General features: G+C 43.3%; 1 protein-coding gene across 1 annotated transcript; it reads left to right on the forward strand.

Annotated features, from left to right (window-relative positions):
- Positions 1-15,951: 15,951 nt before the first annotated feature.
- LOC307087599 (melanocortin-2 receptor accessory protein 2A-like) lies at positions 15,952-18,381 on the forward strand (the record flags this gene model as incomplete). The annotated part of the gene is given in 4 exon segments (XM_079753218.1): positions 15,952-16,069; positions 16,538-16,623; positions 16,625-16,641; positions 17,835-18,381. Coding segments are annotated over 4 exon segments (768 nt in total).
- Between the last annotated feature and the right edge of the window lie 661 nt (positions 18,382-19,042).

A 19,042-nucleotide genomic window follows, 5' to 3' on the forward strand; every position in this document is an offset into this window, starting at 1 on the left:
TCATTATCAATCAAAAACATAAATAGATGCATGGAAATAATAACTTGAGATGCATGTATTCATGGATGAAAGAGGGTTTCTGTTAGATTGAGTGGGTGCATTAGTGTGCGTCAGAGCTCGTCGTCCTCTCAGGTGACATCCTAATGGCACAGTTGGCTTTTGTCATTTTCAGGAGTCTCTTCATTAACATTTACGTCGAGGGCCTTTAGCAGACGCTTTTATCCAACGCGACTTAAGGATGTTCATAGAACCGAGTGCAACACACACACCCTCTCACACACACACAAACACCCCCACCCTCCCCCCACACACACACACACACACACACACACACACACAACCACGCATACCCTGACCCTCGCACACACACACCTCCACCTTGAAGGATATGTGATTGAATCAATAGTGTGTTTACTAGAACCTACGTTTAAAGGTCGTACAAAGGGATTGGGTCTTGGAAGCTACTTCAATAGATCCTATACTCCATTATGGGTCCTTTTGGTTCTGTTTGTCTTGGTCTTGTATTATTGCTACATTTTTCGCATTCAATTTTCAGAACAATTTCTTTGTGTGTATGCCCGTGGGTGGGTTCATGTGTGTGTGCTTGTGTTTGCGTGTATTTCTTTATGTGTGTTCTACATGTGTATATGTTCAGTTTGTGTGTGTGTGTTTTTCTTTATGTGTGTGTGTGTGTGTGTGTGTGTGTGTGTGTGTGTGTGTGTGGACCATGATAGTGTAGTTCCTTTTCTCTATCGATGTTTAACCTGATTACAGTCTATCCGAGCATCCCAAAAGGTTGCCGTGATCCACATATAGTTAATTGAAATCCAGAGGGTTCCCTTAGAAACCAGCAAATGGAGGACAGGTGTGTTGGGCTTATAAACCAGCCTTTTTCCTCCGTGAGTGACCGAAACAGCAATGCAGCTATGGCAGGTTAAACAAGGTGATGCACTGAGTAGATGACATAAAAGTTTTAAAAAACGGAAGCATAATCTACTGTAATACAGAGTCCTTCCTTTCAAACGCATGAAACTTGTATATAACTTTTAATCTGCAGTCTTAAGAGTCTTCAGAATGAAACATATCCAAATTTTGCCATTATCCATTATCCATCATTGTTGAATCTATAAATAATGTAACTATTAAACCTGCACTATGTTTTTTTTTATAATGTACCCGATTAAACGATATCTGAACTACAATGTTCCTAAATAATTAAATGTGGACATACACGTGCAAACCCATCCAGGAATTGTTCTCTATAATTGTTCCCTATGTTTTGTTCTGGTCCACCGTTCTCATATATGACTACCGGTATAAGACGTAAGTGGCTGTCGTGCTATAGCTATAAATTTAACTGCCACTCAAGCCCCTAGAGGCTGCCATTCGGAAAACTGCCTTCCTGTCAAAAGTATGCCACAAACAAAACTTTGCATTGAATTAGTACTGAATTCTGACATTTACACAATTGATCCCGATACTTAGGGCCAATGCACAAATGACGATGCTGTGTACAGTGACAGTGTGAAGTATAATACTGTGTGACTGGTCCCCAATAGTGACCAGTGCTTCTGTACCATCACATGTTTTAGGAGACCTATGCGGCTCCAGCCCAGCAGTGCAAGAAACGACTGGCAGCACAAAGGACTCGAGCCACCAGCCATTTGATATGAAAAGTTGTTGGCTCATATCCCCCGATATTAAAGATGTGGGATGGAATGCCCTCGAAGGCCAAGGCGAAGGTCAGGGTGAAGCCTGCGGTTCTCCACTGCAAACTAACATCCACTGCTGGGATTTTAGTTGGACGATATTTGTTTGCAATACAAAATAGCTTGTTGAAAAATATTTCAGATTAATCGTATTCTAAAGAACCGCCATAATGGGCTATTTCCCGATATTAGAACACTGCTATTAATATCTCAATGATCTGTTGTTCATTGGAGTCAAGATCAACGTTTTCCTTTGAGGACTGCTCAATAAAAGGCAGAACTAGAATGAACCCCAGGGTTTGACGGTAAAATAATCAAATAATCAATAATGCTCAATAATTCTGATTGAGATATGCATTTGCAACATTATTAGAGAGCATAATTATTTTTGAATCACAACGTTGAGAAATTGAGAGAAATGAGAGAAATCTAAAATGGTGATGTAACATTTGTTTTTTCGTCAATTTGGGAAAAATAAGTGTATAACAGGGCCTCTGCAGCACTACAGTATTTAATCCATAATGGTGTAGAACAATTGCAGCTCCTTCGATCTGGATGTTGCTCTTGGCAATAATGCGATTTTGACAATATAAATAAATTGTTTAGCCCTACTTCACTTCTACACACGCTTCTAAAGGAGCCAATCCTAAAAGGGGCAAGTCTGGAGATTTGTTTGCAACCTAGATCTTTAAGGATATGAGGTGTGGTCGTATTGCACCTCTGGTATCACTGACTGTGGGACATGATGCCGCGGCGGTGACTACAATACTGAGATCAGCTCTATTAGCCGTTACAATTAGATTTAGCTTTATCAGAGGAGGAACATACACTTCTCAAGGACTGATTCAGTTATTTAGAATAACTGCAACTTTGAAGCATAAATTTAGCAGTATTAAATAATGAATTCCTCTTTTATGAAGCATTGTTCATACGTGTATACTCATTAGTAAGCAAGTAATGAATCAGTAATGAATGATTATTAAGATAATTTGATAATTTTTATAATATGTATTATATATGACACAATATGAATTGCTTACTAATTAGTATTTGTGTAGGAGTGAAGGGAAAAACGGTCTGTCTAGTTACTGGACCAGATGAAATGAGACGGAGAGGTAATAAAGTCTGTCGGCACGAGGACCTTGGATTTATTAAGTAAAGTGGCAACGGTTATACAGAGTCATAAGCGTGAGAAATCGAATATGTCTAAGTCCCTAATCAGCGCTGATGGTTCGTCTGGAGCTTCGCCTCCGTGGAAGGTCTGCTTCAGAAGAAGGTGAAGAGTCTCAGAGTGATACAGTCTTATGCTGTATCTCCTCGTTTTGAGGTGTGTGCGTTTGAGATGTGTGTGGTTCTGTGTGTTTTTACTTGACCTTGGCTCCCAGGCACTAGTGTATGCATGTATATCTTCTTGTGTTCCTCCTCACGGGGGAGAGCTTCAGAGCATCTCCTGTTGTGGTCCTCCCGTTCTTGAGGATGACTGGTGCATTGTCTGAGTGTCTACCATCTGCCGGGAGGAGAAATGGGGCCCTGGCTCCGGCCCTGACCTGACTATATTCTCATGTATGTGTAGCATCTCCTGTTGTGGTCCTCCCGTTCTTGAGGATGACTGGTGCATTGTCTGAGTGTCTACCATCTGCCGGGAGGAGAAATGGGGCCCTGGCTCCGGCCCTGACCTGACTATATTCTCATGTATGTGTTATGTGTTAAAAGTTGACTATATTATAAGGTGACTGCCATGTGATGTGCTCATTAAGCTAGGGTAGGAGTTAGCTATATTTATAATGTACATGTGATGTGCTCAGCAGGTTATTTTGCCCAACAGGAGCATTGATTTATAATGCTCAATTCAGCATGAATTTACTGTTTACTACGACTTTATTAATGCTTCAAACTTGCAGTTAGTAAAGTAATCCCTTAATACTTCCAAGAGTTGCCTTAAAAGCAGAACTAACTCTCTGAGATGCTGAGCACTCTTCTGGAAGGGGGGAGCAAAGAGTGGCTGGCACTGTGTAGGGAACCAGCAGAGAGAGAGAGAGAGAACCAGCACCAAGGGAACCAGCAGAGAGAGAGAGAACCAGCACCAAGGGAACCAGCAGACAGAGAGAGAACCAGCACCAAGGGAACCAGCAGACTGAGAGAGAGAACCAGCACCAAGGGAACCAGCAGACACAGAGAGAGAACCAGCACCAAGGGAACCAGCAGAAAGAGAGAGAGAACCAGCACCAAGGGATCCAGCAGAGAGAGCGAGAGAGAACCAGCACAAAGGGAACCAGCATACAGAGCAAGAGAACCAGCACCAAGGGAACCAGCATACAGAGCGAGAGAACCAGCACCAAGGGAACCAGCAGAGAGAGTTAACCAGCACCAAGGGAACCAGCAGCCACAGAGAGAGAACCAGCACCAATGGAACCAGCAGATAGAGAGAGAACCAGCACCAAGGAAACCAGCAGAGAGAGAGAGAGAACCAGCACCAAGGGAACAAGCAGATAGAGAGAGAGAACCAGCACCAAGGGAACCAGCAGACAGAGAGAGAGAACCAGCACCAAGGGAACCAGCAGAGAGAGAGAGAACCAGCACCAAGGGAACCAGCAGTGAGAGAGAGAGAACCAGCACCAAGGGAACCAGCAGAGAGCGAGAGAGAGAGAGAGAGAGAGAGAGAACCAGCACCAAGGGAACCAGCAGACAGAGAGAGAACCAGCACCAAGGGAACCAGCAGAGAGAGAGAGAACCAACACCAAGGGAACCAGCAGACAGAGAGATAACCAGCACCAAGGGAACCAGCAGAGAGAGAGAGAGAACCAGCACCAAGGGAACCAGCAGACAGAGAGAGAACCAGCACCAAGGGAACCAGCAGACTGAGAGAGAGAACCAGCACCAAGGGAACCAGCAGAGAGAGAGAGAGAACCAGCACCAAGGGAGCCAGCAGACAAAGAGAGAGAACCAGCACCAAGGGAACCAGCAGAGAGAGTACCAGCACCAAGGGAACCAGCAGACAGAGAGACAGAACCTGCAACAAGGGAAACTAAAGACTAATGAAACACCATGGGGACAACATTTTAAAGTCAAGGACAAATCTTAAATCCAATTTAAGATTAATCTCTAAAGTCTCATGGCAGAAAAGATCAAATCTGGGCAAATGAGTGTGTGTGTGTGTGTGTGTGTGTGTGTGTGTGTGTGTGTGTGTGTGTGTGTGTGTGAAAAAAACAAGGCAAGTAGCAGAGCATAACAGGTACGTCAGGCGCACTCACACTAGGCCATCTGTACTGTACTCAAGTACGTTTTCCCCCTAAAGTCCATATCGTTTGGCTAGTGTGAGCACGCCATCCGTACTCAAGTACAGTTCAATTCCGTGGCCTGCGCACACTTCGGAGAGGTGTGCTCAGGCCACGGTACATATGCTAATGAGCCGACATTTATTTCATCAAAAATTCCCTGTTCGTCACGGCGCAGGCTTTCTTGGTTCACTGAAGAAGGCGGAGTCTAGACCTCTTTGGAATAATTTGCATACTCACAAAGGGTTTTATTTTTTTATGCATGAAGACACCCGCATGCAAGAATAAGTTCACGTCTGAGTGTAGGCTACGAACCCGATTAACTCTGCGTCTCTCTCGTAGATCGCACCATCGTTCAACGTCTCTGTTTAATAATACTGTATCACCCTCTCTCACATGATCAACAACTCGCGAATTTCACTTTATCTCCAGTTAGAACTGCTCCGTCGCATTTACAACAGAATGAAACCCAATAAACCGCCAATGGGGTCCGGGAGGGTATATTGGGGGGCTACCTCAAGCAGGCATTTACATCGGGCAGTGTAAATCTGTAGACCGTGCCGCGAAAAAGACGTGCATAAAACGGCATGTTTTGCAGTGTAAATGCAATCGTACTTGAGTATGGTAGAGGGCAACTTTGCCTAGTGTGAGGCCCCGTCCACACGGAGCCGATTTTTTGGTGAAACCACATAAGTCTTGTGTGTTTCGGCCGACCGAGCCGGCGAATCCGGTGCCCGAAACCGCACATTTCTGAAACCACCGTCGGAGGTGGTTTCAAATCTATCCGGACCTGTGCAGTTTCGTGTTAGGATTTGTGTGGACGCCTGAAACGCAAACGATATTATTTTTATTCTCCTTTGTAGCTTTAAATAAAGCCCCTTGATAAATGTAATTACTAACAGTACATTAAAAAGTATTTCTGCTCAATTTAAAAGGTTGAATCTCCTCGTGACTGAATGTTTGTATACAGCGCGCAGGCTTGATGCGCTCCACTTTTTTCTGTGGAGAACCAGCGCCTTGAATGTTTACTACAGCGTTTCTACAGCTCGATGCGGTTTCGCAATGACTCCGTCTTTACGGAGATATTCCTGAACCGCATAAAACAAAACCGGATCATTTTCGGCCGTTTCGGCTCCGTGTGGACGGGGCCTGAGTGCGCCCGTGTGGCTTTTACGTGAAGGTCAGCAGACAAGGCGAGCCCTGTCTTTATCCTGTGGTGATTGCACCTTTCGACTCATTGTTCTTGTTATATATGTTGCGTTCTTGAAGAAAGTAGTCTAATCCGGATCGCTTTTAACTCACTTTATTTGTATTCGGTATGGTAACTATGAAGCAAAAGGAGGGGAATTGTATGGACATGCGTGTGAGCGACAAACATTAGGCCTCTGTATCTAACTCCCTAGTATGGACTGCCGGATGTTTCTGATTTCGTTAGCTCCAGGCCCTGCTTTAATACCGAGTAGGCATGGCCTAAGTGTCGTATTGGCTCCGCCCTCCTCACCTGTCTAAAGGTGCTGCCATCTGTGGCTGGATGTCGGGTCCTGTCCCCCCTTGTGGCTATGTATAGTAATTACAGCTTATGTGTTCGATCCCACTTCCTAGTGGCTATGTATGGTAATTACGGCTTATGTGTTCGATCCTACTTCTTAGTGGCTATGTGTGGGTAGCTTTATGTGTTTAAAATACCTAACATATAAAAGGCATGTCATGCAGAGTACAACATTACCACAACCCTAGTGAGGATCTACATAGTTTCTCCCTAGAGGGTGATCATGCGTAGCGACAAACATGTCGCAGGCAAAACACCTTGATTTGAATTTATATTAAAAAAAGTCCACATAAAAACGTTTTACTTTATTGGTTGTAGTCACTTACAGTCAAAAACGATCAACTTATGCAGAATCATCATCTACTACTCTCTCTAAAGCCCGCCAACTAGTAGGTGGTCAAAAGTTCAAAGGAAAGAGCAGAATTTGCAACCAAAATGTTTTACTTTGCAAACAAAATTGTTCACCTTGCAAACGCACAGAAAATGATGAATAAAGCTATGTTCTGTTTTTATCTGACTGATCTCAATTATGTTGTATTTGATTGCCACAATTTTTTGTTGTTGGTCTCAGAAATTCTTTTTGTTTGCAATTCAAAACGTTTTGCTCTTGACAAAAAGACACATGTTACCCTCCTAGGATGGCCCAAAGGCAAAAGAATTGGCACCATAAGCAAATAATTGACAGCCTGACCAATGGGGAAAACACAGCCAAAATAGAAGATGTTTTGAGTACAAATGCATTTATTTTGCCCTCAAAACATTTAAAGCAATTATGTGTGAATTATTTTTGCTTGAATTATAATTATTTAGGATTGGAATGCATCATGCTTTGATCTTGATTATATACTTGATTTAAAATATATTTTGGCCTGTTAAACCCCTAAAAACTAATTCTTGCTTTCAGGATAATTATTAGGTGAGTGCTGCATGCAGCGCTCAACTATTGTTCTTCTTAAGTTTGTTTGTTTGTTTGTTTGTTTGTTTGTTTGTTTGTTTGTTTGTTCTTTCTTATTCTCTACAAACTTTGGGACCTATCTCCTTCCACAATTTTTCACCTAGAGACTACAATTTGAAAATGTTCAAATTAGCTTGGAATCACGCGTGTCCTTTCAGATCTTTTTAAGATATTCTACGTTTAAAATATATTTTTTACAATGGAAGTCAACTTCTGACGCTTCAACTACTTCAGACCTCTATCTATTTTTATGAAAACAGAATTTCGATGTCATTTATACTTTTTGCAGAATAACAGTTTAACGGTTTAATTTCATACCGGCTTTGTATATTTTCAGTTGGTCTCATTGCCTTACGTCGAGGCTAGAGCGTGAGGCATTCTAGCAATCTAGCCAGATTGGTCACACAGGGCTACTTTTAATCACATTAGGCTGGAAAATTAGCATTTGGCGAGTATATACAATTTGGGATAAAAAAATAAATAACTAGTTAATTAACTAAATATAACCGCAAGTGGTGATTAAGGGGGTCCGAGCAAAATTAAAAGTCAAGAACACACTAATGGGAGATATATAAATGTAACATATAATTGTCATATTTAAGGAAAGATGTTCCACTTATAAACCTGAACTGCAGCCTCATTCACATGGTCAAAATGTCTATCGATAAGCACACAACATCCAGAAAACTCAAAGCACACATTTCTCAAGTGAATTAAGGGCTTTCTTCAAAGCATATACCTGAAAAATCTTTGAAATTCTGGGGAAATTAAACATTTGTAGTCAAGAACAATTACAGAAGAAATATAAATATGACAGAGTTAATTATGAAGGAAAAATGGTTAACGAAGAAGTTCCCCTTAATGCCATACTGTGTCTTGGCAGTCAAATTCTTGGAAACTAATGAGCCGGAAAGTTGGTCACCCAAAAGGTTTCACGACATTCTGATGTGTAGTTTCAAGTTAAAAGCCCACTAGATATTGAAATATGACATATTACATATGATTTTGGATTCAATTGCAAATTAAATGCCCTGTTATTCCAGGCTTATTTCACTTCAAGGTTATAGTTCCCAATCCCATAGGGTCACCCAATTTGGGTGACCAGATGTCCCGCTTTGTGCGGGACAGTCCCGCATTTCCATGACTTTGAACGCGTCCCGCAAATTGAGACGTTGTCCCGCATTGCTATTGACAGTCAGACTCGATTTTTTTTTTTTTTTTTTTTTTTTTTTTTTGGAAATGCGTGATTTATCATCTAGCATTTATCAAATAGCTGCGTGCGGAGACAGCAGGGCTGTCATCAGGGGGAGGGGCAGGTTGTTTGATCATGTCAGTCAATCAAACTGGGACGCGGGCGCCGGTTAAAGGCACGCGCACCAACAATAAACAATCAGGTCAGAACGGCAGGAGATATGGCGGCGAGCGCGAACCGTACGACTACCAAAAGAAAATGCAGCTACAACAGAGACTGGGAAACAATTTATCCCTGGGTGAAACCAGTGCAAGGGGAGTCTTGTAAAGTATTATGTGACGTTTGCAAGAGTCAATTTTCCATTTCGCACGGAGGTGAATTCGACATTAAAAGACACAGAAAATGCGAGAATCACAAACAACGGGTTGCTCAAAAGGAGGCTTCCCAGTCAATGCAAACATTTCTGATGAAACCCAAACAGGATTCAAATTCAGATAAGGTAACAGCAGCTGAACTGACTAGCGTTTACCACACTGTGAAACACTCCCTATCATACAGGTCAGAAGACTGTGGTAGTAAGCTAACATCAACCATTTTTCCAGACTCTGACATTGCAAAGAAAATGACATGTGGTCGTACAAAGGCAGTATCCATAGTTACAGATGTGCTTGCACCTGCCTCTGTGGAGAGTTGTTTGAGAGATTTAAAAACACCAGTGGTTCAAGAGCTCCCAAGTGATAAAAAAAAAGTCCACACACCATTTTTTTCAGTGGCTTCAGATGCATCTAATCATGGCTCTACAAAACTTTTCCCACTGTCTTTGAGATATTGGACACCAGAGCTGGGTTTGAAAAGCAAGATCCTTGACTTTTATGAAGATAGCCATGAGTCAGCTGCTGCCATACACTGCCAGATTAAAAGCAAGTCAGAGGAGAATGGCCTGCAACTGGACATGATTTCAGCTTACACAGCTGATAATGCTAGTGTAAACTATGGGAAAAACAATTCTGTTTTCCAAAAACTGAAGGAAGACAACAGTGGCATCATCAAGGCAAACTGTATGGCCCACATAGTACACAACTGTGCAAAGCATGCTGGAGACATGCTGAACATTGACATTGACTTTAGTGAACAAAATGTCACTTTTCAGTGTCTGCAAAGCGCACAGAGGAATTGAAAGCAGTGTTCGCCTTTGTGGAGGAAGATTATCATGTTGTACGGAGACATGTATCCACAAGATGGTTGAGTCTGTGGCCTGCTGTCCAGAGGCTACATGACAGCTGGGCAGCTATCAAGAGCTACTTCGTGTCACTGGGAGAGAGTCAGTGCCCAAAAGCACTGTGGCAGCTGTTGAAAACGGATCAGGATGGTGAGGGGCAACCCCTTGAGCTACAGGCCTACCTGGCATTCCTCAATAACATACTCAAGATCTTCCATGATGTTGTGCTGCTGTTGGAGGGACAGGATGGGACCATCTGCGAGCTATATGACATAATGCTCACTCTCAAGACAGCTCCAACAGCGACAAATTGATTCCTTCTTTGGAATGGAGACCAGGGCTATTGTCCAACAGTTTCCTGACCAAAAGGCAGCAACAATCAAACATGATTTTTCCAACTTCTACCAGACTGCACTCAACTACCTGGAAAAATGGTATGACTTCACAGACAACAACTACCAGAAGAAGGTTGCATGCTTGGCGCTGAAGAGCAACTTCACATTTTCCCAGCTCAGTGATGCCGTGGAGGCCCTACAGATAGGGAGAAAACTGGACATGGATGAATTGTATGAGGAGTACTGTGTGACTCTGCCACGCCAGCAGGAAATTGTGGAGAGAAGAGCTCCTGTTCTGGAGAAGTGGTTGATCTTGCTTAAAAGCACAAAGACACCAAATCTGACTGCTGTTGCATCCTTTCTCTTCAGCATCCCCATAACCAATGCTTCTGTAGAGAGAGTGTTTTCCCTCATGACTGCAGCCTGGACTGATCAGAGGAACCGTTGCTCTGTGGAGCTTATCAAGAGTGAAATTCAGATCAAGACCAACTTTGAATACAGTTGTAAGGAATTCTACAGCTATGCACTTAAGCAGAAGGCCTTATTAGAAGCTGCAAGCTCAAGCAAAAAGTATAAAGCCAAGAAGAACATCTAAGGTAAGATAAACATTGTCTAAGATATAGATTAGAATATTGTGAGCACTGAGCCAGTGTGGTGCTAGATTTTAAGACGGTGCTCTATTCTTGTGTTTCACCAGCAGGTGCTTTCTGTGGTGCTGAAAGTGCATTGTCTCTGTGGGCCTGGCCTGCCTGCAGTTGTTGCTGTGATGGAGACAACTGAAAGACATTTGATCGACAAAACTTTGAAGAAAATCCAGCCAGGTGTTGTCCTTGGTGCTGGAAGAGCATTGATTGTGTTACTATGTTTAGTAACAGAAGTTTTTGTTTCCTCCTGACCAGTTTTGATTTGTATTGGTATTATGGTTATTTTTTGTAGTGCCTATTCCTAATTGTATTACCAGGTGTGCCTTTGGTTGGCATTGTCCAGTAAATGCAGATCATTTTAAAATGCATTTATTTTATATAGTTATGTGTGTTATGTGATTCTGAGCTGAGTGAGTTTTGTTTAGTGTGTATGTTTTGTTCAGATAATCAGCCTATACTTTAATGTGGTGTTTGAGTTGTGCTGGGGTTAGGTTGTTGCTCTCTGTTGTTGGAGAAAAGGCACATTAAAGTTCAATACTTGAAATAACAATTGTAGCCTTGACTGTCTGCTATTTTTGATTGTATACAGTCAGGTGTGTTAACTTGAGGCAAAGCTCCATGCTTACTATGTTTGGTCTGGTCACCAGAGGGCTGTCATCAGGGAGCGGGCGGGGTGTTTGATCATGTCAATGAAACTTAGTCTCGGACGCAGGTTAACCAGGTTAACGCAGGTCACCACCAAGAAGCAATGCAAGGGCGATCCTAGTCAATCGCCTAGGGCGGCAAATGCGTTGAAGGCGCACTCTGGTGGCGGCCTTCATTAATTATGAAATATAACTAAATAAGCGAAATAAAACACGTTTATCAAATATGTTTCTAAATAGAACGGACAAGGGGGGAACGGGGGATTATTATGTTATTGTGGACTGAAACCCACTGAAGGTCCCAGGTCGCCTCCTCTCTCCTTGACTGATGTCATAACTTGGGGAAATAATTGATTGCCAATGAAGTATAGGTGAAAATATTGGAAAAATATTATATAATATAAAATATATATTCTTTTGCTTTGAATTGATGCAAAATCATGTAGAAATGTGTTTTAAGAGTTATTTTTTCAGTGGATGTTGTCAGCACATGTGTTCTGTGTATCTGGAATGCATTTATTGACAGCCTTCCCAACCCACTGAGGGGTTGAGGGAAAAAAACATTTTTCAAATTTTTCTGATAAAAAATATAGGGTGCATACAAATAAAATTTCTGCGATATTTCCGGCAGAGCAGACCCTCCAATTATTGGTTCTTAGGGTCAAAGTTTACAGAGAAAACACAAATAAAAAGCATGGCAGACCATGTCAGGTTCAACCCATTTTATTGAGCTTTTGAGACTTTGGCTACCCGACTAATAATAATTATTTCAGTTCTTCGCAATTGCTTTGGCTTATTTCTTGAAACAATTTTTCCAGTAGTATTTATCAAAATAGCTTATGTGGTAGTGCTGCATATGGTTTAAGGTACCTAAAGGTTTAACAATACTGCTTTTACATTGGACTGACAATACCATGGACCTTGTAACTGTTTATTATTGACGTAAAGTAACTGTCTTAAACCACAATAAATGTAAAAAAGCGTACACAGCACACTATAACAATAATAATAATAATAATAATAATAATAATAAAAAAATATATAAGGGTTTTATATATAACCCATATATATATATATATATATATATATATATATATATATATATATATATATATATATATATATATATATATATATATATATATATAAGGGTTATCTGTCTTGGACACCGTTGGCCTTGGCATGGGGTTAGGGTTAGGGTAAAGGTATTTTCTCATATAGATCAAAAACTATTACTCTGCCAATGCTTCATGCTCATGAATCTATATCAACTGCCATGCTGCCTGATGGCTGTGATGCACTCATCCCTTCTCATTACTGGAGCCTTCACCAGGAAAGCCATATGCATAATTAACATGGAGATCACAGTGGGTTCCCGGCTTTCTTTGAAAATCATGTGACATGCCTGCAATCTGGTTGCGTGGGCACTACAGCCAAGGGTAGAAGAGTCAGCCGCACTGCGTATATGTGTATGTGTTTCCGTGTGTGTGTGTCCCTGTGTGTCTATGTTTGCATGTTTGTGTCAGTGTGTCTGTCCCTGTGTGTGTGTGTGTGTGTCTCTGTGTGTGGGTGTGGGTGTCCGTGTGTGTGTGTGTGTGTGTGTGTGTGTGTGTGTGTGTGTGTGTGTGTGTGTGTGTAATTTGTTTATGTGGGTGTGTGCTTACGTGTGTGTATCTGTGTTTAATGATGCAGGTGTGATTTTCATCTGCATATTATCGGATCAAGGCCATAAGTATAAACACTAAACGCTGCTGACATCTACCTTGTTGAACCAGGATACCTTGTACAGGGTCGGGTTAGATATTGCTTCAAAAAGAGTTTATTTTTCTGTTATTTTTTTTGTAATCAAAATGCTGCGCTATATCATCCCTGTGGGTCTGTATGAGTCAATTAATGCAAAATCCACTCTGTTTTCAGGAGATAAGGCTACTTAACATCTATGAAAATCCAAATCTTCTAAATGTGGTTGCTGTAGTAGTCAACAGTACCCCAGTGTTGCATACTGCTTCCTTCAGTAAACTCTCCATGACACAGGAGCCACTGATGATACTGTATCATCATTAAAACTTAGAATAAGGATATGCACATTCACCGAGCCAGCCAGTTCTTAGGCCTAGTGATTCAGAATCTGTTGTTAAGTTGTGGAGAAGTTTGCACAAGGGTGGGGGTGAATAGGGCCCGCAGACATTTCTGTCCTTGCTCCTGCAGATTTCTCATTATTTTAAATGCTCATTGATGACGAAGAATCAAATTGTAGATTATTCATATTGAAAATAACAAAGTGGCTGCATATCCTTAAGGGTTACTGGAAATCGTCCTTGTTGTCCGGCACCAAAAGCATACAGGTAATATTCTAACAAAAACTAGAGTGAATAAATACAATATGCTATGACTCAAAAATTAAGTCATAGCATACATTCATTCATCACATTAAAAGCCAATTGATTTGATGCATCAAGTCTTGGTCCAGCTTTGACATAACCTAAGCAGCTACCTGCTCCTTTGTCACTATAATGGCTATAGCTACACTAGTTTGGACAGATTGGACCATCAATATAAATCGGCTGCCTTAAAACGGAAAGAGCCAGAGAAGAGACTCAGTGTAATCGCATTGTGTGTTCCATTCACTACATACTTCTCACCCTCCTCTTCCATGGATAACAACCTCAGCGTCAATCCCAGTGTAGAAATCCCAACTGTCAATCCTCCCCCTGCTGCTGTTGCCCCCAGCGGGGCTGATCAGGGCCTGGCGGGGGCCTCTAATGCTGTGGAGTCAGATCAGACCGGCCCCACGGCACAGAGCTGTAAGCCCAGCAGAGGAACAGCAGCGGCGGAGCAGGAGTAGCGATGGTAGGGTGGAGGAGGAGGAGTGTGATAATGAGAGAGAGAGAGAGAGAGAGAGAGAGAGTAAGTTAGAGAGAGGATGATTCCCCAGCTAAAGGTCTTACAGTGCTTGTGCTCTGGGTTTCACTGTCGACCGCCGTGTCTTTCTGACCTTACCTGGAGCTTGTTCACCATTATGTATTGGCTTATGAATGACAAGCCAAGGCTACGGGTGTTGTGATCGCTGTTTATGTTAGAATGAAGTTACGTTTTGCATCGTAAGCAGTACCTGAATGAAAACAGTATTTGGCTCGCTGAGTTTAGAAGCCTTTATTCACTGGTGGTATACTGAGCCATTCTTTGATCAGCGGAGCAGATGCAACGTGCACTGTTTTGTGTCTGAATAACCTTCAAGCTGCTCATTGTATATTGTATTTTACGCTTGCCTGTTTGTGTGGCAAACTGTGTAATGAATGCATCTTGTTTGTGTAAATTAACTGTTATATACTAATGCATTTAAAGTTTTAGGGGCCCAAATAAGACGTCCTGTGCTGATACCCTGCTCACGCTACTGGTTCAAGGATAGGAAAATAAAGTACACTCATGGAAATACCTATTTTCAGTGTTATGTCTGCTGTGACATATTTTATAATACCAAAGGATAATATACGTTTTTTCTAATGTTTACAAATATAGAGAATGAATGACCCAAGACTAATGTATGCAGAACTTTGATGGTTAGGATAGATTATTGAGTGAGGTATCAGGTAAAGCAATCAGTATCCTACTTGTCACCAACGTGTTTCCAGGGGTAAAATAGAGGATTCTCGGGGGTTCTCTCTCTCAATGGAATAGAAAAACGGGATTGCTTCCTTCAAATAGCTGTGTTATGTCAGTCAGTCATGAATCTCGTCTTTATTGATTGATGACCATCTGATATGATTTCTAACCCACAATGGAGTTTTTCAATAGCTGAATGCAAAAAATCGCCTAGAAGAAGCCTATTAAGTTAAATTCAAGGTTCAGCCAAAACCATTATTTGAAATTGGCTAGTTAGGCATATCAAATATCACACAGGTGGATCATACATGGCAAAGGCTTTTGTTTTAAATGCAAAAAGTAAAATCGGTGGTCCACTGACCACATAAACGTGACCAGGTGAAGGCTGTTTCTCGTGTGGAGCGGGACGCTCCTCAACCTCCAAACTCCCCCCCCCCCCCCCCCCCCCCGAGCCATGACATCGCCTCCCTCCTCAGTACCAGTGGCTCGCGCTGCCAGTCGCTGCTGCAGCTGGAGCTGGCTGTCTCTGGATTAACGGACCGTCCTGTTATTTCCTTCGCCTTTTTTAAGATGGATACCGGGCGCCGTGCCTTATCCCCACTCGTGAACGTGCGTATTGGAGTGCGCAGTTATTCCAGTTACATATTTTGTATGAATACAAATTGAATCAAGTCTATTCTCGTGTTTTGTGGATGGTCTTACTTTTAACTCTCTTCTTTTGGTGAATAGTTTTTGCAGCGATATGAGTTATGGGTTGGTGCGACTTTGACGTTGATCTAATGAAATGAAAACAAAGGTAGGACCTACGCGACGATCTGCATTTGAGATGAGCGGATTTGAGAACCAGAGCCGAGCAAACCCTCATCACAGCGACTACGTGTGGCAATACGAGTACTACGACGACGAGGAACCCGTGTCTTTCGAGGGGCTCAGAGCCCACAGATGTAAGCTGGATGACATTACCCTCATTCTAATGAACTTCAATCCTCTTCTCTTCTTCCAACGTTTTCTTCTATAATTTAAATATGCATATTGCTGATTATCCGTTACAGGCGAAATGTAGGCTTGGCAGGCTAATGTATCAAAAGGCATTTGTTTCTGCGATCGTAGGATCAACTTTTTTCTTTTCTTTTTTGCAATTATTTGAGGCATTACCTACTGTTTACTTGCACTTTGTCCAGAACAAACTGTTACGAGAGAGAGAGAGAGAGAGAGAGAGAGAGAGAGAGAGAGAGAGAGAGAGAGAGCGTAAGCAAACGAACAAGAGCAGCCATAGATCATTCATTTGTAGAGCAGTCATTTGGAGACAAGGTCTTCTGAGAGTGACACGAACAAAGTGGGACAGAAGCAGAGCCTTTTAACAAGTGTGTCCTTTCTGTTGTTTCTAACCTCCCTCTCTCTCCCTGTTCCAGACTCCATTGTGATCGGCTTCTGGGTGGGCCTGGCTGTGTTTGTCATCTTCATGTTCTTTGTTCTCACTCTGCTGACCAAGACAGGAGCCCCCCCCCCATCAGGAGTGAGTGAGGCAGTGTGCACGCCATGTGAGAGAGCTCAGTTTAATAACAGGAACCTACTATACTACTACTACACTACTACCAAATACACACACACACACACACACACACACACACACACACACACACACACACACACACACACACACACACATACACACTCACAGATGAACACTTCCGACCGTAATCCAAGGTACACACAAACTAAATTCCACACGAGGACAGGTGGACAGACTCTGTGGCAGAGAGACAGTCACGCATTGCAAGCCTCACTATAGCCCACAGTATGCCCTGCTGGAACAAGAAAGACAACAACCCTGCAGGTTCTGGCCATTGGCAGCCGCAGATCCACAGCTTATCTCTCCCATATTGACTTGTTGATTCACAAAAACAATATCAACTCTGTATAATTATGATTAACCCACTCTGTTCTGGCTCCACTACCATTTCCTCCTCACCTTCCTGACGCGCTCTCTCTCTGTCTCTTTCTCTCCTTCTGTCTCTCTCTCTCTCTCTCTGTCTCTCTCTGTCTCTCTCTCTCTCTCTCTCTCTCTCTCTCTCTCTCTCTCTCTCTCTCTCTCTCTCTCTCTCTCTCTCCCTCCCATGGATCGAGCAGCTTGCTACGCTTTAACAGACTGGTGGTTAGCACATGGACAAAACCTGACCGCACTAACTCACCAGGCTCTTTTCTAATTGGCTGCGGAGAGCTGTGCTCCCTCTATTATCTCGACCCATGCGCCCCCACAGCCATATGGAGGTGTTCCATTGGTGTTCCCAACCTGTCTCGGAGTCTGCAGTGAGCCTCGCATGGGGAGGAGAAAGGCTTTGGCATGGCATCGGTAGTGGAAATTGGACCAGAAATAGAGTTATTCCCCCTGCGTACGCCTCAAGGGCAGAGTTGCTGCCTGGGGAGGTTTTTTTATAAGTTTGCTAAGGGAGAGGCACATGTTATCGCTTCTCATTCGTTATGCATTTGCGCTTTTATTTGACTGACCCATTTTAGATCCGACATCCAGACACAGGGAAGCCGGGTTACTAAGGATAAAAGAAAACAGGAATCTTCTCCTTGTGTTCTCCTTCCTTGAGCGAGGCAACAACAAGCATGATTAAAAAAACCACAACCTAAACAAAGTGTAGAGCATTTCCCCCGAGTTCATCCCCTCTCCTGACCCTGTGTCGTCCCCCCCCCCCCCAGGAACCCTGAGCCCTCGGAGAAGCGGCCCCGCCCTGGCAGCGCTCTGGAGGACTTCCCCCTGCCCGACGACCCAGAGAAGGCCTTCTCCCGCCCCCTGCTGTGCGAACCGCGCTCCTTCTTCCACTTCTACATCAGCGAGGAGCCGCAACCCCAGCAACCGCAGACGCGGAGCGCACCGGGGGAGCAGGGGGGCCCGGCCGGGGACCGCCCTAGGACGGGGCCTCAGGGCCGGGGCCGGGGACAGCCGGACGGCCACGGATTCAGGCGTATGAGCGCCTCGGGGATGGAGAGGATGGTGGACGAGGAGGAGGAGGAACACGACAACGCCGGGCCTCAGCCAATCGGAGGAGGCGGCAGGGAAGCTCGGAGGTCTGAAGACACGGAGAACGCGCTCATGTCCCACTTTAACATCCCCAACTTTGTGAACTCAAAGTCGCCCAGCTCCTCGCTTGGGGACGACGACCTGTTGATCTGTGAGACCACCCTCTCCCCCGACAGCCCCCACAGCCGCTCCCAGATCCTGGAAGCTCACGACACCATCGCCTGAAGAGGCCCTGCCTGGATTTATCGTTTAATTACTCATCAACCCGGTTCACTGGGTGTTCAAAGAGATACCAAGACACCTCATATATGCTCCTCCTCACGTGTTTCTCCGAGGGATATATATATAGCCTCTTGCACCTTTGATGTCTTTGTTTGTTTTTCGTTTGCAGTACTCGTAAAATCGAAGTAGCCGAGAGCGGTGGGGATATATTTGCAAAGACTATTTGTTTCAAAGGTCTCGGTGGAATGTTTTATCTCAAAGCCTCAAATGGGAAACAGCTCTTTACTGATGATGATTATATTGAAGCAATGGAGGAGTTACAGGGGGGGTGGGATAGCTCAGATGCTTCCTACTGTGAGAGGGACATTCGATGTTTGGGAGAGCCCGGCTGAGTCAGCCTGGTGCGGAAGGGGAGATGCATTTGGCCATTGGCCTGTTGGTGTCGTCGTTTTTTCCGCTGTTTACATTCTGTGTTTATCTGAGGAGCTGGAATCAACTCTCCGCATTTTACGATGGGAATAAACGTGATGTAAAACAAGTGATTCTCTCAGAGAAACACCACAACGTGCCAAACTACATGTAGCATCATATAAATATTTAATATATGTATACAATCTGTCTTTTCAGATCCGCCTTTCATTGGCTACATGAAAACATGTTTATA

This window comes from Pollachius pollachius (assembly GCF_949987615.1).
Source record: "Pollachius pollachius genome assembly, chromosome: 16".
Taxonomy (NCBI): domain Eukaryota; kingdom Metazoa; phylum Chordata; class Actinopteri; order Gadiformes; family Gadidae; genus Pollachius; species Pollachius pollachius.